General features: G+C 37.2%; 1 protein-coding gene and 1 pseudogene across 2 annotated transcripts in view; both read left to right on the top strand.

Annotated features, from left to right (window-relative positions):
• Positions 1-27,148, top strand: part of LOC116272933 (AP-4 complex subunit epsilon-1-like) — a 56,778-nt gene that overhangs the window by 7,809 nt on the left and 21,821 nt on the right. For both annotated transcript variants that reach the window (XM_031661848.1, XM_031661849.1), the window contains exons 4-10: positions 3,426-3,499; positions 5,247-5,368; positions 9,188-9,347; positions 11,344-11,510; positions 15,165-15,238; positions 22,271-22,393; positions 22,495-22,604. In XM_031661848.1, the coding sequence (XP_031517708.1) occupies positions 3,426-3,499; positions 5,247-5,368; positions 9,188-9,347; positions 11,344-11,510; positions 15,165-15,238; positions 22,271-22,393; positions 22,495-22,604 (830 nt within the window). The remainder of the gene's footprint in view (positions 1-3,425; positions 3,500-5,246; positions 5,369-9,187; positions 9,348-11,343; positions 11,511-15,164; positions 15,239-22,270; positions 22,394-22,494; positions 22,605-27,148) is intronic.
• On the top strand, positions 25,178-26,935 carry LOC116272934 (annotated as a pseudogene).

Raw genomic sequence — 27,148 nt, 5'->3', positions numbered from 1 at the left:
CCATACATTTAAATATTTTTTGTATATAAATTATATGTCTATAAAGCTGACTTTTTTTGTATATAAATTATATGTCTATAAAGAGCTGATTTTTTTTTTTTTTGAGACAGATTCTCTCTGTATTGCCCAGGCTAGAGTGTACTGGCGGGATCTCTGCTCACTGCAACCTCTGTCTCCAGGTTCAAGTGATCCTCCTACCTCAGCCCCCTGAGTAGCTGGGACTAAGCTGTGTGCCACCATGCCTGGCTAATTTTTGTGTTTTGTTTTTGTGGAGATGGGGTTTCACCATGTTGCCTAGGCTGGTCTTGAACTCCTGGGCTCAAGTGATCCGCCTGCCTTGGCCTCCCAAAGTGCTGGGATTATAGGTGTGAGCCTCTGCGCCTGGGCAATAGAGCTGATATTAAGAAGTCTGTTTAATCTTATTAGTTTAATGATCAGAAATGATTCTTTATAGAATAAAACTGAAATTTACTAAAGTAATTTTAAATGTCTTGTTCTTAGATTCTCAAATGTTAGCTATGAGGATTGGCAGTGTCGTTTAAAAAAATTTCTATAGTTAACCTTTAGGGCTATTAGGAAAAATTCTTTTAAGCAATTAAATACTCTGTTCATAAATGTTCAGCTTTATATCAGAATCTCAAGAAGGAAGCATTTTAGAATAGTAAAGGGTAGAACATGTTCTTTATTCAGAGAAGTTGATAATGTCATGTCATTAGGGACTAGCATTATTCATAAATTATATTGCTCTGTGCTATCAGATGATGGGGTGGAGGTGACAGATGTCTTGGTAAACTTTCTGAGACTGAATGCACACAATATTCCACTTGTGGAACCCCACTCCGCCCAAAACACTCTTCAAATTTTATTTCTCCTGTGATCACTCAAGCGGCTCCTACCATCTGTTACCTTTCTTGTTATCTTTTCATATATTAATGTCTTAGCTCCTGAACTAATTTTAAGATCCCTAAAGGCAGGTATTTTTTTTTGAGCTATTAAATTAGTTTTTATTAGTAATTTGCTTTTCTTAAAACTTTAATTTTTTTTTAAACATTATACAAATATGGAATGTAAGCTCTTCCAGTCATACTCACTATTTTCAGTTTTCATCCCAACTGAAAGATCAGGAGATCGAGACCATCCTGGCTAACATGGTGAAACCCCGTCACTACTAAAAATACAGAAAATTAGCCAGGTGTGGTGGCAGGCACCTGTAGTCCCAGCTACTCAGGAGGCTGAGGCAGGAGAATGGCGTGAACCCGGAAGGCGGAGCTTGCAGTGAGCCAAGATCGCGCCACTGCACTCCAGCCTGGGCGACAGAGCCAGACTCCGTCTTAAAAAAAAAAAAAAAAAGAATTAAGGTTTCATTGGGATGGTCTTTGGATTAGTTTGTTGGCCTTGGTATTGGTGACTTGGGAATGGGTGATACCTTAGCTGAACAGATGATTTATCAGCAATCTGATAAGACAATCTCCACTTTAAATGCTTCCTGGGGGCCTGAGTGTGGTGGCTCACTCCTGTAATCCTAGCACTTTGGGAGGCAAAGGTGGGAGGAATCACTTGAGTCTGGGAGTTTGAGACCAGCCTGGGTAACATAGTGAGACCCTGTTTCTACTTAAAAAAAAAAAAAAAGCTCGGTGTGATGGTGCACGCCTATGGTCCCAGCTACTTAGGAGGCTGAGGTGAAGGATTGCTTGAGTTTGGAAGGTAGAGGCCGCAGTGAGTTTTGATCATGCCACTGCCTTCCAACCTGAGTGAGACTCCGTCTCAGAAAACAAAACAAAACAAATGCTTTCTGGGATTTTCCTAATCGCTTTCTTGGCCTGGGTCAGATTTGTTTCAACTCTTGTGATTGTGGGAGTAATAGCTCTGCTTCTCTGACCTCTAGTGAAGGTGTTGGAATTGGTCATGCTACTACCTCTTGATTGTGAGAATAGGAAGTTTCTGTTTTCTCCTGTTCTGTAGTGGACACAGACAGCATGGATGCTGGGTAATGATGGGTATAATTAACATTAGAATCCCTGATAAAAGAGCTGAAAGAATTGAGAAGAATGAAAAACAACGAGCATGGAGTCAGGGAATCAGGTCTCAAGATAGACTATGTGGAGAGGCAGTAAAATACGGGGGTTTAAGATATGGACTGACTTCAACTGTCTGCGTTTGAGTCCTGGCTCCACCATGTGATAGGTGTGGACCTTAGGAAATTGCCCTTTTTGGATCTCTTTTTTTTTTTTTTTTTTGAGATGGAGTCTTGCTCTGTCACCCAGGCTGGAGTACAGTGGCGCTATCTTGGCTCACTGCAAGCTTCACCTCCCGGGTTCATGTCATTCTCCTGTCTCAGTCTCCCGAGTAGCTGGGTCTACAGGCGCCCGCCACCATGCCTGGCTAATTTTTTGTATTTTTAGTAGAGATGGAGTTTCACCATGTTAGCCAGGATGGTCTTGATCTCCTGACCTCGTGGTTTGCCTGCCTTGGCCTCTCAAAGTGCTGGGATTATAGGTGTCAGCCACCATGCCCAGCTTGAGTCTCATTATTATATACGGATAAAAATGCCTATATATGCCTATATATAGCCTATGAGATTAATTGGGTGGTTGTGAGGATTAAATAAGTAATGCTTATAAAGTGCCTGACCCATAGTGACTGTCTCATTAAAGTGTTAGTTATTATCATTGTGAAGCCTGACTGAGAAAATTCCTTGGAGAATCTAGATTCTATGTACATGACATTTGTCATAGTGTTAATACATTTCCTCAATCTTAAAATGTACTTTAAAAATGTTTTAATATTATTGCAATAAAAATGCTTATTTAAGCCAATGAGTACATTTAATGTGGCAGACAGCGTTTCTTTCCTGAATAATTGTTATTCCTTCAATTGAGAAAATAAGGTATTGTGTGTGGCTTAATATATTTAGTATATTATTTACATCATGCAGGTTGACATTAGGACATTAGGTGGCTAGCTCACTCAATACAAAGAGCTAGTAACTCAGTATTAACTGTAGTGATTAGGGTTTTTTTTGTTTTTTTTTGTTTTTTTTTTTTACTGTAGTGATTAGTTTTTGAATGATATGTTTGGCTATAAAATAGCATTTCTAAAATAGAGAATGCTTTGATTGATAATGTAAAGATTTGCACAAAAAATAGAAGGCATGTCTTCTCGGTGCCATTTATAAGATTTTAAGTTGATACACATAGTGTCTATTCCATTTCTGGAATATCCTATGAAATACATAATTCTGGAAGATTTCAGGATGAAGAATACCTGAAATCTTCCTTACTGAAGGTTTTTAACCTTGTATTTTGCAATTTGTTTTTATATTTACTTGTTACTGGTATCTTTGATACTTACAGGACTGCTTTAATTTCTTGTGAAAAGTCTATTTTTGGTAGGTAGTAATGAGACTTTTCCCTCAATTTTTATAGGTTATTTGGCTGTTTCCTTATTTCTACATGAAAGTCATGAATTATTGCTTCTCCTTGTGAATACAGTTGTAAAGGTATTGTATGTTGGTTAATATGAAGTCATAATTCTTGTCAGCACCTGACATTTCTCCTCGATCATATTCAATTAGATGATATTAGAAGAAAGTGGGCTTGCAGAATGGGCTTAGAAGAATCTTTTAGATCAGTTTCTGTGTCTATAAAATGGAGTTAAATAATAGAACTTACGGAGTTGTGAGGATTAAATGAAATACACGTGAAGTAGTAGCTGCTGCTCTTCTTGTTATAATTTCATTGTAAAACACAGAGTTAGAACTAAAGTCCAGGTCTCTAAGCTGTTAGTTTAGGTATATTTTCCATGCTGTTATCTTTTTTTCTAGGATCTGTTCTAAAGGGATATAAATATAAACTGAATAATTGAAGTCTTTTTTTTTTTTTTTTTTTTTTTTTTTTTTTTTGAGACGGAGTCTGGCTCTGTCGCCCAGGCTGGAGTGCAGTGGCGGATCTCAGCTCACTGCAAGCCTCCGCCTCGGGTTCACGCCCATTCTCCGCCGCCTCAGCCTCGGGGTAGCTGGGACTACAGAGCCCGCCCGCATTAAGCCAGCTGGTTGCTGTATTTTTAGTAGAGATGGGGTTTCACTGTGTTAGCCAGGATGGTCTCAATCTCCTGACCTAAATTGATCCATGTCTTGGCCTCCCAAAGTGCTGGGATTACAGGCTTGAGCCACCGCGCCCGGCCTAATTGAAGTCTTTAAAGTTTAAAAAGTCATTTAAAAAAAGAATAGAATATAATCAACTGAAATGTAGAGATAATAAAAACAATCCACACTCACAATATTTTCTGTTTAACTTCCAAATCAGAATGATAATGAGATGTAATTGAGTTGTTGAGCTTTTTATCTTGTGTCAATATTTTGATACGTGAGAGAGAGAGAGAACAGTATTTTCTGAACTTTAAGTCATATACTATATTAAGGTTACTAGTAGCTTAAATTTTTTCCAAACTTAAAAAACATATTTTTTTGGCCGGGCGCGGTGGCTCAAGCCTGTAATCCCAGCACTTTGGGAGGCCGAGACGGGTGGATCACGAGGTCAGGAGATCGAGACCATCCTGGTGAACATGGTGAAACCCCGTCTCTACTAAAAAATACAAAAAACTAGCCGGGCGAGGTGGCGGCGCCTGTAGTCCCAGCTACTCCGGAGGCTGAGGCAGGAGAATGGCGTGAACCCGGGAGGCGGAGCTTGCAGTGAGCTGAGATCCGGCCACTGCAACTCCAGCCCGGGAGACAGAGCGAGACTCCGTCTCAAAAAAAAACAAAACAAAACAAACAAACAAACAAAAAAAACATATTTTTAGGTTCTATTAGAATGGTTTATAAACCATATGGATAGATAAGTACATATGAATGTGTGCATTTTATTGTGAATATTCCAAAATCACTTCCTTTTAAACTTACATTCATATTATTGTTGATTAATAAGAAAAACTCATAAAATTGTTTTATTATTGGTTTAGAAAAGTTTTAAAGGCTGTAATAAAGGAGACTACTTTGGCTAGATTCAGAACAGAGATACAGTTTCCTCTTGTATCAGTTGCTCTTTGGCTTTATTTATCTACTGACTCTATTAAGGCAAATGAAACAAATAGGAGCATTCCAATAAAATATGCCATAAATTTGGATGTACAAATTAATTATAAATAGCACAAAATTACTAAGTATATAGGACCATTACAGTGTTGAATTTGCCATTCCTAGTTTCAGTATTTACACTGAATGTTTTCTTTCCTTAATGTTGTACCAGGATCTGCAGAGCACTAACCTAGTAGAAGTGTGTATGGCACTGACTGTTGTTAGCCAGATTTTCCCCCGAGAAATGATTCCAGCTGTTCTTCCATTAATAGAAGATAAACTTCAACATTCTAAGTAAGTAAATTCTTTGGGAATAGGTGTCTATGCCATATATTTCAGAACAGAAGTTTATGCTAGAAAATTTATTATAACTTCACTGCTACCAGGATAGAGATTATTCTTTGACTGCTAGGAATAATGCAAAAATCTTAAGTAGGATCATCTTTATTTTTATGTGGGTTTAGGGAAATGTTAGACAGCTTTCTAAAGTTAAACTAAGAGACAGTGAGGCCTAGTGTCCAGGAATCCTTGGCTTTCCTCCCAGTTCTACCACTAATGAGCAGTGGTCTTGTTTTTCCTTGGCTATATGGGGTTGGTTGAAGCTCCTTAGTTCTCCCAAAGTTGTTTTGGGGATAAAGTAAAATAATGAAAGACATATGGAAATTGTGCAAGTGTAGTGAATGCAAAGCTTCAGTGTAGTGGGAAGATGCTTTTTGTTTTTTTTTTTTGAGACAGTCTCACTCAAGGCTGGAGTGCAATGGCACGATCTCGGCTCACTGCAACCTCTGCCTCCCGGGTTCAAGCAATTCTCCTGCCTCAGCCTCCCAAGTAGCTGGGATTACAGGCGCCTGACACCACACCCGGCTAATTTTTTTTTTTTAAATAGAGGCTGGATTTTGCCATGTTGGCCAGGCTGGTCTTGAACTCCTGACCTCAGGTAATCCACCTGCCTCGGCCTCCCAAAGTGCTGGGATTACAGGTGTTAGCCACCACACCCGGCCCAGGAAGATGCTTTTTATATCAAAACCACAGCATTTTAATCCTGTTTTACAGCAGAATGTATACAAACTTAATTTACTTTGTAGTATTTTCCTAATCTTCTCTTGTAAGTTTCCTTAACAGTCTCCTTATCAGTTTGAACTTACTTGTTCACTGTATTTGAATTATTAATATTTTGTTTTTGACCAAGCTCCTTTATGTAATAATTTTAATTAATGAATGAATGAATTAATTTTTTTGATATGGAGTCTCATCTGTTGCCCAGGCTGCAGTGCAGTAGAGGGATCTTGGCTCACTGCAACCTCCACCTCCCAGGTTCAAGCAGTTCTCTGCCTCAGCCTCCCAAGTAGCTGGAATTACAGGAACACGCCACCATGCCCAGCTAATTTTTTGTATTTTTAGTGGAGACAGGGTTTCACCATCTTGGCCAGGCTGGTCTTGAACTCCTGACCTTGTGATCCACCCGCCTTGACCTCCCAAAGTGCTGAGATTACAGGTGTGAGTCACTGTGCCTGGCTCATAATTTTTAAAGTTGGAAAAGGTTTGCAATCATTGTGATTATGGTATGTCAGTTATATATTCTTGATAAAGATTTTTTTGTTACTCATACAACATTTATTTTATATACTTTAAATCAGTATTTTTAATGTTCTAAGATTGCAAAATGTTGTCTTATAGCTTGTATTCTTTTTTTTTTTTTGAGATGGAGTCTTGCTTGTTGCCCAGGCTGGAGTGCAGTGGCGTGATCTTGGCTCACTGCAACCTCCGCCTCCTGGGTTCAAGCGATTCTTCTGCCTCAGCCTCCTGAGTAGTTGGAACTACAGGTGCCCACCCCTATGCCTGGCTAATTTTTGTAGTTTTAGTAGAGACAGGGTTTCACCATATTGGCCAAGCTGGTCTCGAACTCCTGACCTCGTGATCCACCTGCCTTGGCCTCCCAAAGTGCTGGGATTACAGGCGTGAGCCACCACGCCCGGCCAGCTTGTATTCTTTAAGAAATATTGGATCATGAATCTTCCAGCCAAAATGATAGCTTTTACCAAGAATTACAGAATAACTTCATAGGTCTTTCAGACTTTTTATATATTGTATGTCATATCTGTGTTTAGAACAGAGGATGATTATGGACAATTAATTATTGGAAATATTCACTTTTTAAAGATTTATAAGGTGATCTGATTATACCAGCAGCATATTTTTGCTTAACTTTTTCTCACCACTACTTTTGTGGTAACCCTACTTACTGACCAGTTGTATGAAATCTTTCTGAGAATTGAAAGGGCCCTTTTCAATTTTTTCTTTATTGCTTTGCATTTAGTCTAATTTCAAGTCCTGGCTAGAGGGCTAGAGTTTAGACTTTGTGAAACTCTGCTTCTGCAGTTACGGCCGTACTCAGCCCCATGCTCTGGAGAAAAGAGATGAAGAATATGGGGCAGAGCTATAGGTAAACCAGTAGATGTCACAAAGAATATGTGAAACAAGGCTTGAATTCAACTTTTGAATCCCTGGCCGTATTTCATCATACCAACTCCAGAGCCTGAATCTAGGTCTCTCGTCTTATGTTAGTACCACCACTTGAGGCCAGGCCTATGAATTCCTGGGCCTATTCAGAGTTTTTTTTTTTTTTTTCCCTCACCTCATTTAGATATTCTCCCCTAGAATTAATATCAGTTATCATGCAATGGCAATACACTGCGATGTGGCTTGCATTCACCACAGTATTAATACTAACAGTGAATCTGTTGTTAATCTGCTTTTCTTTTTTTTTTTTTTTTTTTTTTTTGTGAAAAGAGTTTTCCATTATGGCGTAGCTTGCCTAGGAAGATAAGAGTTGTTTATTAATGGAATTTGTATGACCACTTACTAAGAATCTTATAAAAGGTGTTCTTGAGTGGAACACAAAGGATTGCACTGAATAATCTCAGTCTTGATATTCTATGACAGAAATATCTGTTAGGAACCCTAAAAGTAAATACTTCACTTTTGTGATGTTTGCTGCTCTTCTGAGCACTGCCAGCATAGTCTGCAAAAAGAGATATGTAGATATAGACAGAGAGAATAACAAGGAAGAAGCTTCCTTGGAAACTACATCATGAACATAGGATGGCATTTCTTTATTTTTGTTTCTGTGTGCTAGACGTTATCTGCTACAGATGAAGTGCAAGACTAGTATATACTTTTCTTCTTTATTATCATGAGGTTTTGAAACAGATGAACTGGGCAAGGAGAGGAGTAACATCTTTTTATTCCATGTGTGTCCTGTATTCCTCCCCTCTGTCCTCCAAAGTATTTGGAGTCTGCTATCCAGTGATAGATATATTAAAAAAAAGAAGCAAAGAAAGCTACTATTTTAGAGTAAGAATGTTAATGAGTTTTTTTTCTTTTCTTTCCTTTTTTTCTTTTTTCTTTTTTTTTTTGAGACAGAGTCTCACTCTGTCACCCAGGTTGGAGTGCAATGGCACAATCTTGGCTCACTGCAACTTCTGCCTCCCAGGCTCAAGTGATTCTTGTACCTCAGCCACCCAAGTAACTGGGACTATAGGTGTGCACCACCACATCTGGCTAATTTTTGTATTTTTAGTAGAGACAGGGTTTCGCCATGTTGGCCAGTCTGGTTTTGAACTCCTGGCCTCAAGTGATCCCCCTACCTCAGCCTCCCAAAGTGCTGGCATTACAGGCCAAAGATTTTTCATATTAATAAAAAGACTTTAATATTACTAGCTGAAATTACCTATTACTTAAACTTACTGTTGACTTTTTTTTCCAATTTTTAGAGATACGTCTTTTAAAAATGGAATTAGAGAATTAAGAACTTTGTTTTTCTTGTTTTTTTGAAATCTCAAAGCAATATATGCTTGTTACAAAAAAAATTCTCTAACTGTATAAATATATAACATGGGCAGTTAAAGTTTTGAGACTTTACTTCCTAGAGGTAACTACTTTTTATAATTTGGTATATTAGAATAAATAAATTAATAACCAATGTATAATTATCTCTTTCTTTGTAAATTAAAGCAATGAGCCAGTATTTTGAAATCATCTGGCCCATAATCTTTCAAAGTAAATACTCGAAAATTCAGATTGTCTTGTTTAAATTTCATTTTTTGTCTTCAGGGAGATTATACGAAGAAAAGCTGTTCTGGCATTATACAAATTCCATCTCATTGCTCCTAATCAAGTACAACATATTCATATTAAGTTTCGGAAAGCACTTTGTGACAGAGATGTTGGGGTCATGGCTGCCTCCTTGCATATATATCTTAGAATGATTAAGGTAAGTTGGAAATTTTAGCAAGTACTGAGTGGTTACCATTAGAAAAATACAATTACGGGATTAAAAAGAAACAGATATTTTGGTAAAATGCTTAGTTAATGTTTTATAATTTTATTATTGACCTTTGATTTAGTAATTTTGCAAGTTGTTGAGAGCATGAGTTGTAGGCACATTACGGAATTTTTTTTTTTTTTTTTAATGCCTAAAATTTTTTGATGTCACTAAACAGGTGTGGAAAAATGGTAGCAATGGAAGTTGTCTTAAGTTTTCAGATTTGTGTTTTTCAAGCAGTAATTCTCTTTTATATAGCTTCATGGGATGCATACCATTTTATAGAAATGAGGGGAACCAGTGGGGGTTGTGCAAGCTATAGATTGTAGTGTTGATGCCATATATTGATACTGTGTCATACGAGGAAAGAGGGTTGAATGTTATGGTAAAACAGATTTCTAAATGGCGATGATGGGTTTATACTAATTCATCCTTAGTGTATTGCCTGAAACCATTTGTGTTCAAATATACATACTTGTAACAGATTTCATGGCACCTACTATAACAAAATAGAATATGCTATTGAACTCATTTAAAGTTATATTGTTTCTTATGTGTTGTGTTCTCAAACAGTACAGTTTAAATAGATGTTCAATATTAAATTTTATTTTTTCCCTAACATTTACTAAAATTTGAAAGAGCTTTATTTCCCTTCCAAAAATTTTCCCTTGATACATAATACAAATTAGAATAAAGAATCTAATGTTCCTTTTAAGGAGTGTGGATCTAATTTCCCCAGTCCAAGAGATTACTCAGATAGATAATCAAGGCACACTCCTTCAGAAACAAATATTTTTAGGTACCGTGTGGCTAATTAATTTTTAATTGGCAGGCACACTGATTTTGGGGACTTTTTTTTTTTTTTGAGATGGAGTTTCGCTTTTGTTGCCCAGGCTGGAGTGCAATGGCACGATCTCAGCTTACCACAACCTCCACCTCCTGGGTTCAAGCGATTCTCCTGCCTCAGCCTCCTGAGTAGCTGGGATTACAGGCATGTGCCACCACGCCCGGCTAATTTTGTATTTTTGGGAGAGTCAGGGTTTCACCATGTTGGTCAGGCTGGTCTCGAACTCCCGACCTCAGGTGATCCGCTGGCCTCGGCCTCCTAGAGTGCTGGGATTCCAGGTGTGAGCCACTGTGTCCGGCTGATTTTGGGGACTTTTAATGTTTAAGTAGTCTTGGCTGTGCTCTTCTACCCAGAACAAAATTTTTTTTTTTTTTTTTGGATGGAGTTTTGCTCTTGTTGCCCAGGCTGGAGTGCAGTGGCATCATCTTGGCTTACCGCAACCTCCAGCTCCGGGGTTCAAGCAGTTCTCCTGCCTCAGCCTCCCGAGTAGCTGGGATTACAGGCATGTACCACCACGCCTGGCTAATTTTGTACTTTTAGTAGAGAGGATTTCTCCATGTTGGTCAGGCTGGTTTCAAACTCCCAACCTCAGGTGATCCACCGACCTCGTCCTCCAGAAGTGCTGGGATTACAGGTGTGAGCCACTGTGCTTGGCCCCAGAATGAATTTAACTCATTTACATGTGAAGTCTTTTGGAAACAGAGTTCAGAGATTGCAAACAGGCCTTGATTTTCATCCAAAGCAGAGGTATTACTGTCCTTTTGCTGTATGCCAGTTCTTTTCACTTTTTGTTTTAATTGCTGGTATTGGCTGTTAAGGATTCTACCTAAGATGTAACTATAAGAATTTTGAAATGTGATTAAACTGTATGTGGGAAAAAGTAGGGAGTGGTGGAAGCTTTTCTGGGATGATTCAGCTTTGGGTTGGTTAGCCAGAGGAATTTTATCATGGAAGATATTGTACATATTAGGGCACGGTTTCATTAAATGTGAACATAAGCATGTATTAAGTTAGGTTCTATATGACATTTCAACCAGGTCTATTTCTGTTTAATAAGATGTTATTATTAACAGAAAGTTTTTTTTGGGGGGGATGTAGGAGAATTCGTCTGGATATAAAGACTTGACTGGGAGTTTTGTAACCATTTTGAAGCAAGTAGTTGGAGGAAAACTCCCAGTAGATTTCAATTACCACAGTGTCCCAGCACCATGGTTACAAATTCAGCTCTTGAGAATACTAGGACTTCTAGGAAAAGATGATCAAAGGTAAACTATTCCCAGTAAGTTTGCTTAATGACCCCATACCAGATGATAAGCTTAGACTTTAGTAACCTAGAGGTTTAATGATATACCAGATTCTTCCAATGTTTAATTGGCTTAGTAGTGATAAAATAGGCCATTGTAAGAACCACATAAATGCTTTCAGGTTGCTGGGGTAATCCTGGCTCTCTCTTTATCCTAATTTTACCTATCATGAAAGGTACCCATGAAGCGCCATCTCCTCTGTGAAGCTTTCGTAATTGTTCTTGTTCAAGGGTTGGGAAACTTTCTCTGCAAAGGGCCAGATAAATATTTTAGGTGGCTGGGCGTGGTGGCTCACGCCTGTAATCCCAGCACTTTGGGAGGCTGAGGCGGGCGGATCACAAGGTCAGAGGTTTGAGACCAGCCTGACCAACATGGTGAAACCCTGTCTCTACTAAAAATACAAAAATTAGTTGGACATAGTGGCACGCACCTGTAGTCCTAGCTACTCAGGAGGCTGAGGCAGGAGAATCACTTGAACCCAGGAGGTGGACGTTGCAGTGAGCTGAGATCGTGCCACTGCACTCCAGCCTGGGTGACAGAGTGAGACTGTCTCAAAATAATAATTAATAAATAAATAAATATTTTAGGCTTTGTGGGCCATATGTTGTTTTTTTGCATCTATTCGACTCTGCTATTATAGCATGAAAGCAGCTACAGATAGAAAATAAATGAATGAAGAAGGCTGTATTGCAAAAAAAAAACCTTTTTATGGACATTAAAACTTGAATCTTAGATCAGCACATCATAAAATATTCTTTTAATTTTTTTTTCCGACTATTTCAAAATGTAAAATCTCTTCTTAGCTTGAAGCCATACAAAACCGGGCATCTGGCCAGATTAGGCCTGCGGGCTGTAGTTTGCCAACCCTTACTCTAGCTGGGTGTGAGTGCTTCACCTTTTTAATTCATTTATCTGAATTATTCTTTTAGCGAATAACTTAAATTTTTCATGTGTATCTTTCCAACTATATATATATATACTTTAAATTTTGCCTTTTTTTTTTTTTTTTTTGAGACTATGTCTTGCTCTGTTGCCCAGGCCGGAGTGTAGTGGTGCGACCTTGGCTCACTGCAACCTCCGCCTCCTGGATTCAAGAGATTTTCCCATCTCAGTTTCCCAAGTAGCTGGGATTACAGGCGCACGCCACCATGCCCGGCTGATTTTTGTATTTTTAGTAGAAATGGGCATCACCATGTTGGCCAGGCTGGTCTCGAGCTCCTGACCTCAGATGATCTGCCCTCCTCAGCCTCCCAAAGTGCTGGGATTACAGGCATGAGCCACCTCCCCTGCCTCAATTTTGCCATACTTTTTCAAACTTAGACACTTTCAAATTTCCAAGGACAGTACAGGGAGCTCCCTTATATCCTGCACCTAGATTCATCAATTTATTTGCATTTGTTCTATCATTCTGATTCTCTGTGTGTGTGCACGTGTGTATGCATTTTCATGTGCACATACATATTATTTTTATTTTAAAAACCTATTTCCAACTTGCTTGAGAGCAAGTCCCTTGAGATTTTAGTTCCCTTGAGAGCAAGGACCTTGGCTGGAGTTCCTGATATGTTTCTGTCTTAAGAAAATATTTGCTAATCAGTGTTCTGATTTTATGAATATTGTTCCCTTTTATATAGTAGGGTACCTTTGTATTGTAATTCTTTAGCCTAGCTTTACAAAGGGACCGTTCTCCAGGCTTTTGCTCCTAGAAATCAACTTAATGTCAGAATCCATTTGCCTGTGAGCTCCTGACTAGCCCTCATTGGGCTACATCACTCTTGGTATTACAGTGTTACTTTTTTCTGTGTTTGTGAATCTCAACTCCTGATTGAAACCTGCAGTGAAAATGTAAGGTGATGGAGCATACACACACATTAGAAATGATTGTCTTAATTATATTTTATTTTGTATCATGCCAGCCTATCCTAACATGGAGCTCTAGTTGGAGTTACTGGAATTATGTTTTAAAATCATGAATTTTATATGAATGTATCAGATCTTATTGGTCTAAAAAGACTTACTGCCATCCATTGTTATCAGGAAGTAACTTGGGAGGCATTTAGTGAATTTATTAAATTCATTAACTCACTATCTTCCTTTTTCTTGCCTTTGTGGATAAATTTGTTTAATAATATATGCAAAGATAAGTAAGCTAGTCCTTACTGTCACAGCCCTCAGGTGACTAGTAATTAGGCTCAGTCATGAATAGAGTGGAACTTTCTTATAATGTTATGGAACATTAGAATGTTTTCTCCTTTTCTGTCTCAACTCTAATGAGATTTTATTTTAACGTAAATCTAATGTTTTGTCAGACATTATTAGCTCAATGTAGCAAAGTAAAAATTTAAGTTATAACTGTTTCTAAAGTATTTAATTGAAAAAACCCATTTACTGGAAAAATCTGTTGTATTTATGGTCTTTTATATCTATTCGAATATTTTCTTGTGTTTTGTAGCTTTGTGCTTCTTAGATTATTAAAATTTATCTTGATCTTGTTCACAAATGTTTCTTTATTTCATGTGGTTAAGACTCATGCCAGACATTGGCTTTTAAAATTGAGGAACTAGACTATAATCTAGGTATAATATTACCAAATATTTTTGGGGGGGACGGGGAAGGATTGGTAATGTCTGCTGTATGGTTATCTTCTGAGGAAGAAATGCTTATACAATAAAACGAAGGATTTTAGAATGTGGTTCTGGATTCCTAATTATTGGATATTTATACTTCAGTCAAGACAGAATGAAAGTATGTGCACTTAGCATTGAACTTTCCAACTGTATATTTGGAAAAAAAGACATTTTCTGAAAGATGTAATTAATTTATGTAGTCCCAAATTATTTTGATATTTTCATTTATTTTATGGCACTGTTTCTCTGCAAGACCACTGTATGTATCCTATGTTGCTGGTGTTTTTTTTTCTATTAGTGCTTTTTGAATTCATAAAACATACAAAATACCAGCTGAGAAGCTATAGTTTTTCACGTTGGCCTCTTGGAGAGGACATTTCTCTAACAAGTGTGGAGGCAGAGTGCACTTTTTTTTTTTGCACAGTATCTTCCTCATCACAGTTATTGTTACTGTAATCGGTGACCATAAAGACATATGAATGGTCCAAACCTATTCATTCCACAAAATATCTTTTTATATTAATGTAAATGTAAGTAAAAATTTTCTTTCTGAAGAGCCTAGTTGCTGCTCAAGGAAAGACTAGTATTTGAAAATTTTTTAACAGTATCTGGTTAAAATACAGTTAATATACTATCTGAAATAATATGAATATATGAAGTGTTACTATAGTAATTTAGAAATATTCTGTTGAAAGAAAATTATAAAATATACTGTGTTTAACCAAATAAAAACTTGGTTTGTAAACTAGGCATAATGAGGAAAGAGTTGATTGATGTATATATCTCATTGGTTAACTAGTCAACTTTGATAAAGTAGGAAGTTCAGCTCCTGAAAAACCTTTTAAGAAGTGAAATTTCCGTAACTTCATCATAAAATGAATTTCTTTCACTTCTCTTCTGTAGATCCTCAGTTTTAAAGAGAAGTTTGAAAAACTGTTTTATTGGGTTAGAATACTGTAATTCTACTGCAAATAAAATATCTTTTAAACAGGACAAGTGAATTAATGTATGATGTTCTTGATGAATCCTTACGAAGAGCCGAGTTAAATCACAATGTCACATATGGTAGGTAATATATGTAAATGTTACTCTAATGACTAATAATGTTTTTTAGTATTACAGTTAAATCTGTGTTAGAATGCTATAAATTCCAATAGAACTTTATACACTTATTTTAAGATAGTTCTGTGGATTATTATTTTTTCAAGGTAAGCGTTTAACTACTGATAGATAAGAGTAATTTGAACTCATGGCATGTTCTAAATGTTGACCTAAGTTTATTATTATAATTGTCTCTATTGAAAACACATATCAAGTATCCATTTTTTTAATTGATTTTTTTTCAATTATCTAATTGACTGTGAAGATAACTCCATAGATTTGTTCCATATTTGGTAAAAATTCACAATATTCGAAGACAGGTCTTAAATAAATCAATCAGCTAGTTGTCAGATATTTTATTACATTTCTGTTGTCAGGCCTTATGCAAGGTACTTAGAATACAGCAGTGAATAAAACATTATCATGGGGCTTTTGTTAATGTTACAAAAGAGAATTGCAGGGCGTGGTGGGAGAATATAGCAGCTAGTCTTAGGTGAGGGGAAGAATAAAGAAGGTTGTCCTGAGAAAGTAATATTTAAGAAGATATCTGAAGGATGAATAGGATGTAGACAGGAATATATAGATGTAGAATAATAGTTTACTATTTTGTGAAGAGACAATAAATTGTTACATACAATTTAAAAATTAGTAATAGGAGACAAGAGTAAGTTGGGGGAAAGGGGTAGAAAACTGAGAAAGTAGCCAAAAAAACTTCCAATTTTAACAGCCAGAGGGAGGGGCTATTCTTTTTGATCAGCCTGAGAAAGCTCAGTGAGGAAATTGAGATACTTGGAGCTATTTAAAAGGTAGAACAGTTTGAATTTTGCATGCTCTGGAGGACAGCAGTAGAAGAGGCACTGAGAGATGTAACTCAAATGAGAAGTCATTTCTTAATCTGGTAAAATATTATGAAGTAGGAGATGAAGAGCATTACTTTTTTTTGAGATAAGGGTAACCTGTGGACCTTTAAGAACAATGGTTGTAGAAGCGTAGGTTAGACCAGAGGACAGAAATTGAACTGGTTTAACTGAAATAAAAAGTGCTTGACAAAGATGCAGTACAAATAAGGAAAAAGGATTGTGTGTATGAGATTAATACAAGAAAAATAATGCACATGGTAGTGAATTGGGGTGGTAGACTTTGAAGGATAGATTTATGTTTTGCATGTATGAATGGTAATTAAGGTAATAAGGATGCCTTATTAATTTGTTCAGCCAGCATTTATAGCGTGCCTGTGAAACAAAAACTTGATTGTGTTTTAAACTAGGTGTGGATTGAGGAAAGAGTTGATTGACTTATGTATTTCTCCATGTTAAGTGTGGGAGGTAAAGGGAAGACGAAGGTAGACACAGGCCTTGTCCTTATGAGTATATAGTGTAATAAACAGTAGATATTATATAGGTTCCTGCTATGCAGTGAGAATAAGGGGCCACAGATATGGATGACCCTTACTGAAGCAGGTGATTTTCTGAGAGAAGATCTAGGAAAGTGTCAGAATTTTTCCAGTAAGTTAAAGTAAGTTAAAATGTTTTGTTTGTGATATAACCAGTGTCCAGGATAAGGGTTTGAAAGTCTTTCAAGAAATTCTGCTTAAAATTCAGTTAAAAATCTTCTTGTTTTTTTCCTTGCAGAAAGTTTTTTTTTTTTAATGACATTTCAGCTTTAATTTTTTTTTTTTTGAATAGGTAATATATGCACATGGGTCAAAATTCAAAAGGTACAAAAGGGTGTACAATGAACAGTAAGTGTCCTTTCCACCCTTATCACCCACCACCCAGTTCCCTTTCCTGGGGATAACCACTGTAAAGTTACCTGTTCCTTTTGATTTGGAGAATACTGTATACCTGAGGAAATATTTTTTAATATTTTCCAGTACGACCGTTTTATTAAGATTGCTTGGCCAGGCACGGTGGCTCACGCCTGTAATCCCAGCACTTTGGGAGGCCGAGGTGGGCAGATCACGAGGTCAGGAGTTCACGACCAGCCTGGCCAATATGGTGAAACCCCATCTCAACTAAAAGTACAAACATTAGCTGGGCATGGTGGCGCGTTCCTGTAATCCCAGCTACTCGGGAGGCTGAGGCAGGAGAATTGCTTGAACCGGGACCGAGAGGCAGAGGTTGCAGTAAGCCAAGATCGTGCCGTTGCACTCTAGCCTGTGCTACAGAGTGAGAGTCCGTCTCAAAAGAAAAAAAGATTGCTTAAACCAACACCAATAGTTTGTTTCTTTGCAGGCTCTTGATCCAGTGTTTCACCTCGCCAGAGAAACCTTATAGTTCCTGTTGTTTCATTTCCTTTGTTTAGCTTTTCATTGTTATGCTTTTCCCTTTGTCTGTATTGATAGAGCTTACAACTTATATTGATTATATCAGTGGTAGAGTATTCGCTAGCAATCCTGATACAGATATTTTACCCCTTAAGAATGTTAATTTTAACTGTAAACTTTATAAGGGCAGGGACTGTGTCTCTCTTATTAACCAGCATATCTCAGTAGCTGGCACTGTGTTAATGAGTAATGTGCTTTAATTGAATTAAAGGAAGAAAAAGTTATTTACTTTATCAGTTATCTAAGTGGGTTTCAGTATTAATACTTTCTATATCATATTTTTATGGAAGCTGTATTACAATTTAGTGTCTAATCAAGAAATAAATTACATTAAAGACATTTATTGAATATCTGCTATGTGCTAGGCATTGTATAAAGTGGTGTATAGGATATGAAGAAGTATAATATGTAACCTTTGTCTTTAAGAAATTTACAATATAGTGGAAAGATAACTTGTTCTTGAAAGCTTAATAACAGTGTAAGGCAGAATGTGAAGGGATAGTTCAGGGAAATAAGTATTGTAGGAGTTCCTGGGAAGTAGAGATCATTAAGGACCTGAGGGCACAGATAGGGATTTATTGACCTGATAGGACCCTGAAAGGTAGATAAGATTTAGCTAGGCAGAAGGGAGGTTGAAGGGGCTTTTAGGTGGAGGGAACTTGAGAGAAAGTGTAGACATGGGGCTATTCAAAAACAGTTTCAGAAACAATGTCTCACCAGTCAGAAAGGATAATTTATGGTGGGGAGCAGTGGAAAGGCTGTATTGTGGAGGACCTCTCACAACAGCTGGATTTGTAAATCTGGAGGTATGGGAGATTTTTGGGTAGGGTACTGATAACATGAGAATGTCATTTTTAGTAAATTAGTAAATTGAGAGAATTATATAAAATGGAGTACAGGGGACAAAGACCATCAAAAGTATGTAGATAGAAGTACTTTTCCATTTTTTTTTTTCTCTCACTAACTTCACCTAAAACCCTTGGATACTGTGTATAAGAAACATAAGACTCGAGAACAAGTCAGGCTGGTTAGAGACGTCAGGATACAAGGAAAGAAACAGACATGGTGGTGCGTACCCTGGGTTTTCTTTTTGCCTCAGGTACCCCAGACTGGGTACTGAAGAGCCAGCAGTCTGGAAATGCCAACAGACACAGACAAAAGCACCCCAAGAAAAGCCTGCCCTCTCTCACCAAAGGACCAAGAAGAAAAGGGAAATAAGCAAGGTAGAAAACTTTTAGACAATAACCCCTCTATTCCATCCAAGCACAGAAGAAAACTGTGGAGCCATCCCCTCCAGCAAAGACTGAGTGAAAAACCAAGATGTCCATCCTCACCAGGTATAATGAGGTGCCCCAACACACCCTCCCTGACCCCCCACTAGAGTGGTGACAGAAGCCCAAGAGGAAGCTGGAATTTCACTGATGCCAGGTCATAAGGAAGGCCCCTTCCTTACACTGTCAGTGGAGGTGACTTGGGAAGTCTGGATTTTTCCCATCTGGGAGTAGGGAGTAATGAGGTACTTTTTCCCTCTTTGCGGCCAGGGTTCGGAGGTGGGGGTGTTAGAGAAAGCCTGGTGGACAGTCAGAACTTCCCTCCCTGATGAGCAATAATGAGGCCTCTCCCTCATAGTATCACTGGAGGCCACAAGGAGAGCAGTAATGAGGTACCCCTCTCTCTCCCAGGCAGGGCAGAATCGGTTGATACTTCCTCCAGCAATAACCAGGAGCCTTTCCATCCCCAGGTATCAAAGGAGACAGAGTAGAGAGCCTGGATTCCATTCCCATTGGGTGATACCCCCCCTCTCCTGCCAGAATAATGTCAGTAGATACTTATTTAACTTAATTAAGGTGAGAGTAAACTATTCTGAGGGATAAGGTGTCAGAAGAACTTCACATTTTGTTTGAGCATACATGATCCAACCCAAAATATCTATGATGAAAATGCAGTGTCATGAATGGTAGAACATTATTAATTTTTAATTTAGTAATATATACTTTGTAGTATTTTAATTAGTACCAAGAGAGTAACCAAGAGTACTGAAGAGTAACCAAGTTCCATGTTGTATTTTTAGGTATAGAAACCCTCAGTTGTGGCCAGGCACGGTGGCTCATGCCTGTAATCCCAGCACATTGGGAGGCTAAGTTGAGCAGATCACTTGAGGTCAGGAGTTGAAAACCAGCCTGGCCAACATGGTGGAACCCTGTCTCTACTAAAAATACAAAAATTAGCCGGGCATGTTGGTGCACGCTTGTACTGCCGGCTACTTGGGACGCCAAGGCAGGAGAATCACTTGAACCTGGGGGGTGGAGGTTGCAGACTACATCTCAAAAAAAAAAAAAGAAATTCTCAGTTGTATTTTACTTCACCACTACAGAGAGGAGACAGCAGAGTGACTGCTCTTTCAATTATGAACTTATGAACAGATATTTGTAGAGTTGGAGAATAAAATGACTTAGATCTAGGTGAGAAAATAATTTTAAAATCCATTAAATTAATTTTCAGCTCAATCATGCCTAAGGAGACTAATAATAAGTGCACTTTTTGAACTATTATTTTTTTCCCATATTGGCATCCCAGAAACTTTATGAGCATCTAAATATAAATGTTTAAATTTTGGATGGGTAATGGCAGGCTTGGGATTAAAACAATTTAATCCCAAGAGAGTTCTTATTGGTAGGAAGCCATAATGAAAAATGTGTCAGTTATGATGGAAAATGGAATATCATCATTTGAAATCTTAGGACTGTCATGGTAGTTCACAGTTCAGCAAACTTTTTCTGAAAAGAGGGCCAGATAGTAAATATTTTAGGCTTTGCAGGTCATGGAGGTTTCTGTTGCATATTCTCCTTTGTTTTTTGTTTTGTTTTTTACAGCCTTTTAAAAATGTAAAAATCATTCTTTAGTTCACAGGCCTATAAAAATAGGATGAAAGCTGGATTTAGTGGCAATTTAAAAATAGGCTGAAGGCTGGATTTAGTGGCAGTTTCTCCATTCCTGCCTTATCTTATTAGCCGATTGACAAAGTTCCTCTTTGTTTAGTTTGTCTAGTTCATGAATCATAAAGACAACTTTTTTCACAGCACAGAGTAAAGACATTTTAAAGCATAGCATCTGAATATACAAAGCCTCTTCAGGTTCAGCTAACTTAGTCTGTAGTTTTTCCTTTAAAGGCAGTTCTTTTCTTTTCTTTTTTTTTTTTTTTTGAGACGGAGTCTCGCTGTGTCCCCCAGGCTGGAGTGCAGTGGCCGGATCTCAGCTCATTGCAAGCTCCGCCTCCCGGGTTTTTACGCCATTCTCCTGCCTCAGCCTCCCGAGTAGCTGGGACTACAGGCGCCCACCACCTCGCCCGGCTAGTTTTTTGTATTTTTTAGTAGAGACGGGGTTTCACCGTGTTAGCCAGGATGGTCTCGAACTCCTGACCTCGTGATCCGCCCGTCTCGGCCTCCCAAAGTGCTGGGATTACAGGCTTGAGCCACCGCGCCCGGCGGCAGTTCTTTTCTTAAAGAAAAATTAATATTTCTGATTTCTTATTTTTTTCTGTCTCTGTTATGGAAAAGGTTTAAAATTTTTTTTTGTCTTTTCTTTCCATGTAAATTTGAGAAAAAGGAAGAGGTTTATAGAGGTTTTTTCCACAAAATTTATTTGTGCATTAATTGGTAGGCAACATAGTGTAAAACATAGCTAGCTGAATATTCAGAATATATTTTGTACATAAAGAGAATGTCTGGTTATGTTTTAAGCTTTTAGAAATAGAGAAGGAATGATTGTATCAGGACACTTGATATGCTTCAACTTGTACTAGAACAGTTTTTAAGTGTTGATTCTGTACCTTCACTGTGTCACACTTCTGTTACTGTGATTCCATAGAACATATAGGACTTAATGGCCTCTCAGTGATTTTTCTTTACCATGGCAAAGCTCCAACTGCTTGTCTCATGCTTTTTCAAATAATTTGAAAAGAACTTTAGTGTCCATTTTGATCATTCACTTTGATCATCTGTCATAGTGATGAGACTTTCGACTGTATCAGAAAATCAAATTTGAATGCTGTCAAGATGTCTAGTAGATTATTTTATATGCTTTGAGGTTATTTTAAAGAATAGTTTGAAGATGTATGAGTAGTGACTGTATCTTTGAAATAAATATTGGATCATCCTATAAAATGATTATGTTGAAATAAACTACATACACAATTTTGACATGTAAATGGTCAAAACTGTTTGAGGATAAACCATTTTAAAGCATTAAAGGAGTGTGGGAAATATCTTTTTATATAGGAATAATGAATATATTATTCATGTTACCATTAAAATGTGAGCTCCTTGAGGGCAGGGTCTTTTCTTCCATCTGTTTTGTTCACTGCTATATTCATAGTACCGAAGCCGTGCCTGGCACATAGGAGGTGTTCAGTAAATACTTTTTACGTTAATAAATGCATAATTATTACCAGTAAATATAATTTTTAAAAAATTGTGTTGTGGTAACCTAATCCTAATAACTGTAAGCCTGAAAACAGTAGTGTTTGTTTCTGTGAAAAGTCCATAAATAAGATTTCTGACTAAAATGGACTTTCCAATTAGTTTTATTACAAGTTCTACAGAAATACATTCTTTTGTTATACCTTACCATGATACTTACCATTTCTGCCATTTTTATTTTTCTTTCTCTAGCTATTTTGTTTGAATGTGTGCATACAGTTTATTCTATTTATCCTAAATCGGAATTACTTGAGAAGGCTGCCAAGTGCATTGGAAAATTTGTTCTGTCACCTAAAATAAATCTAAAATATTTAGGTAAGATTATTGGTTCTTTTGACAGAAATTACAGAGATAGCTTTTGAAATTTGCTGTGTATTTCTTTCAATTCACTTTGTATAATGTGTCTTTGTTTCTAGGACTGAAGGCTCTTACCTATGTTATCCAACAGGATCCTACTCTGGCTCTTCAACACCAGATGACAATAATTGAATGTTTAGATCATCCTGATCCCATTATTAAAAGAGAGGTAAACTGGTATTTTGAATAGTATATGTGAAGTGTTAAAATTTTTAAACATTTTGTTGGTATTCTGTAGAGAGATTAAAGTGGTGGGCAGTGTGTATGTATGCTTGTGTGTATATTTTAACTTTTGGATGTATTCAATTCTTTTTTTGTTTTCTATTTTGAGACAGAATCTCACTTTGTCACCCAGGCTGTAGTGCAGTGGCACGGTCTCAGCTCACTGTAACCTCCGCATCCCGGGTTCAGGTGATTCTCGTGCCTCAGCCTCCCGAGTAGCTGGGATTATAGGTGTGTGCCACCACGTGTGGCTAGTTTTTGTGTTTTTAGTAGAAACGGGGTTTCACCATGTTGGCCAGGCCAGTCCTGAAATCCTGACCTCAAGTAATCTACTTGTGTCGGCCTCCCAAAGTGCTGGGATTACAGGTGTGAGCCACTGCACCCAGCTTATTTAATTATTTTTACTAAAGTTTAAGTAACTTTTCTAAAAAGTACTATGTCAGTGTCCACAGGAAAGTCTTTAAATTATTAGTTGAAGGAATTAGGTCCAGTCATCTGTGTGGGTTCATTAATATAATTTCGGTCTGAGCATTGTACCAATAGGAGACTTGAATTCTGGTCCCAGGTTTTCCTATTAGTACAATTTAAAATATACTCCTGTTATTGTATAATTTTTAAGATGCAGTTGATGTTAATTAGTGATTTCTAATTATTCTCTTTTATATCTATAACATTAATTCCCCACCAAACAGATAGAAATATTGAAAGAATTAATGAAGATATTCATAAAATGATTTGAACTTCTTGGAAGGAAAGGCTTAATAATAATGTCATCATCATATATGTCTGTATATTATAGATAACATATATATAGCATATACTATATGTTACTTATATATATTACTTATGTATATTATATATTATATATATAATCATGCATGTCACTTATAATAATAATATACTTCTTTCCAACTTTTTCTTTTTGTAAATTTGCTTCAGTGTCTACTTGGGTGTCTATATAAATATTTCTTTTGATTCTTATGGAAGAAATCATTCAATATCTTCATTTAAAATGGTATATGGGACCTAGTTAAGAGTAAAAAATTTTCTTTCTATTTATAAAAATAGCAAAGATTTAAAAAGAATTTTAAAAAAAATTTAGGGAATACATGTGTGGGTTTATTACATGGACATTTGTGGAATGCTGAGATTTGGGCGGCTATTGAACCCATCACCCAAATAGTGAACATAGTACTAAGCAGGTAGTTTTTCAACTCATTCCTTTCCCCTTCTGCCCTCCCTGTCTGCTTTTGGAGTCCCGAGTGTCTGTTGTTTCATCGTTATGTCCATGTGTACCCATTGTTTAGCTCCCACTTATAAGTGAGAACAAGTGATAGTTGATTTTCTGTTTTTCCATTAATTCACTTAGAATAATGGCTTCCGGCTGCATCCATGTTTGATTACATTCTTAAAAAAAGGATATGATTACATTCTTAAAAAAAGAGAATTTACTAAATATCTAAATATCTTAAAAGCAATGAGCTAAGAATAGGAGAGTTTATTGAGAGAACACTATTGCATTAAACAACTATGATTTTTGAGGATTACAAATTTTAAATTTTAAAAGGGATTTTTGAAACACATTTAAAAAAATTTGCCTTCATATATATATTTATTTATTTCATATTTTTAGTAGTCTGAAAATTGTTACATGCCTTGGGTCTGGGCAGTTTGCAGACGTACTAATTTCTGTGTGTAGACATCCTAGAAAAATAAGAAGGCTCCAAGAGACTGTAACAAATAGTTATACAGTCCTTCTACTTTAACAGATACAGAGCACGCATTTCCTTTGTATAGTTGAGTACTAAGTTGAACAAAGTTGACTTAGGTACAGTTTTTTTCTTACTGCTATATGGTAGTCCCCACTTATTTATGGAAATATGTTCTAATACCCCCAGTGGATGCCTGAAACCACAGATAGTATTGAACCATAAATATATTTATATATTTTCAATCTGATAACCAAAATGGCTACTTAATAACTAATGGGCTGGTAGCATATACAGTGTGGGTGCAAAGGGATGATTCATGTCCCAGATGGAGTAGGATGGTGCAAGATTTTATCACGCTGCTTAGAAAGGCATGCAATTTAAAACTTATGAATTATTGATTTCTGGAATTTTCCATTTAATATTTTTTGGACTCTGTGGGTAACTGAAACCATGGGAAGCAAAACCACAGATAGGGGGTTTGTAATATTGTTGTATTTAATAATTATACTTGCACTTAAAAATGAGAGTCAAAGGGAAAATAGGCGACTTTTAAAATTATGAAGGTTGATCTGTTTGATCCCTTACCTGCAGTGAGATGAGTGATTTGAATTCTTTGAGGAGATACTGAGTATCCTTGGTGCCCAAAGAAGGCACTAAAGTACTGTCTTCTCAGTGCTGTTGTCACTTCTAACCTCTATCAAATAATACGGTGAGAACTTTGGTCCTTGGATGTTTGGTGATCTGTAGCTTGGGGTAGGATTCCCTTTTACCGGGTTTTATTACGTCTCTCATATACAGGAAGAGAGAAGGTGAGAAGGAGCTACCAAATCTGAACAGAAAAGACCTCTGGCAATACAGTTTGTAACACTAAACCCCATGCAGTTCTGGAAATGCTATATTTCATGGTCTTGGAATAGGAGATAAATTTGATGTATGTTATCTAAAACTATATAACATAATTTGGAGTCCACAGGGAGCATGTCTGAAGCAGCTCCATAAGTTGAAAGCTGTTGATGGGGTGGCCTATGTATTTTTAGATTTAAGTGGCATTAAACATTAACTGAAACAGTTTAAAAAAGAAGTCAAGCAGTGGGCAGAACTCCTAGCAGAGAGCTCATGGAGTCCAGCCAGAAGAGGAACCAAGATGAAGATGAAGATACCGAGCCGGAATCTGGACAATTATGTCCGTGAACCCAAGTTGGACTTCCAGAGAGTTCCAAGAAACTATGATCCTACCTTACATCCTTTTGAGGTCCCACGAGAATATGTAAGAGCTTTAAATGCTACCAAAATGGAATGAGTATTTGCAAAACCATTCCTTGCTTTGCTAGATGGTCACCAAGATGGAGTCAGTTACCTTGGCAAAGCGTCCAAAGAACCTGGCTACTGTCCTTTCTGGGGCGTGTGATGGAGAGGTTAGAATTTGGAACCTGACTCATCAGAAACGTATCCGTACAATACAAGCACATGAAGGCTTTGTATAAGGAATATGTACTCGCTTTTGTGGGACTTCTTTTTTCACCGTTGGTGATGACAAAACTATGAAACAGTGGAAAAAGAATGGACCAGGCTATGGAGATGAGGAAGAGCCATTACATACAACATTAGGAAAGACAGTGTATACTGGGATTGAGCATCACTGGAAAGAAGCTATTTTTGCCACCTGTGGACAGCAAGTAGACGTTTGGGATGAACAAAGAACTAATCCTATATCTTCAATGACCTGGGGATTTGACAGTGTAAGTAGTGTTAAATTTAACCCAATTGAGACTTGGGAAGTTGTGCGTCTGACAGGAATATAGTACTGTACGATATGAGGCAAGCTGCTCCTTTGAAAAGGTTATCTTAGATATGACAACAAATACAATCTGTTGGAACCCTGTGGAAGCTTTCATTTTTACAGCAGCAAATGAAGATTATAACTTACATACTTTTGATATATGTGCACTGGACACTCCTTTAATGTTCCATATGGATCATATATCTGCAGTGCTTGACGTGGAGTACTCGCCCACTGGGAAAGAGTTTTTGTCTGCTAGTTTCAATAAAGCTATTTGAATCTTTCCTACAGACAAAAGTTGAAGCAGGAAGGTATATCACACAAAGTGAATGCAACATGTTATCTGTGTAAAATGGACTTCTGATAGCAAGTATATTAAGTGTGAATCTGATGAAATGAACATTTGCCTGTGGAAAGCTAATGCTTCTGAAAAATTCGGTATGCTTACATCACGAGAAAAAGCAGCCAAGGATTATAACTAGAAATTGAAGGAGAAATTTCAGCAGCATCCTCATATAAAACGTACAGCTTGTCATCGACATCTACCAAAATCTATCTACAGCCAGATTCAGGAACAGTGCGTCATGAAAGAAGCTCGTCAGAGAAAGGACGTTAATCGTATTAAACACAGCAAGCCTGGATATGTGCCAATTGTGTCAGAGAAGAAGAAGCACATAGGGGCAGTTGTAAAATAATTGGTATTCCTAACAATCCTGATGTATAATTATTTGTTACTTTTGATTTGAGAACTCTACAAATAAAAGTGCTGGGACTAGATTAATTGCATACATTTTGGTTATATGTGTAGAGCTTTATTGTTGCTCCTTTTAGCTGCCCTGAAAAATGATCCTTAAAGGTGGCCTAGTTGAAAGACTGTCTGTTTTATCCTTAATCTGCATTCTTCTTTCATTGAAGAATACAGTATTTGCAACTAACTCATTTTTTCCTGTTTTAATTACAGATATACTTACTTTCTCTCTGATCTATTGTTGTAGACAC

This window comes from Papio anubis, unplaced genomic scaffold (genome assembly GCF_008728515.1).
Source record: "Papio anubis isolate 15944 unplaced genomic scaffold, Panubis1.0 scaffold265, whole genome shotgun sequence".
Lineage (NCBI taxonomy): Eukaryota > Metazoa > Chordata > Mammalia > Primates > Cercopithecidae > Papio > Papio anubis.
Note: the sequence above shows the minus strand (reverse complement) of the source record. Positions and strands in the feature narration are given on the sequence as shown.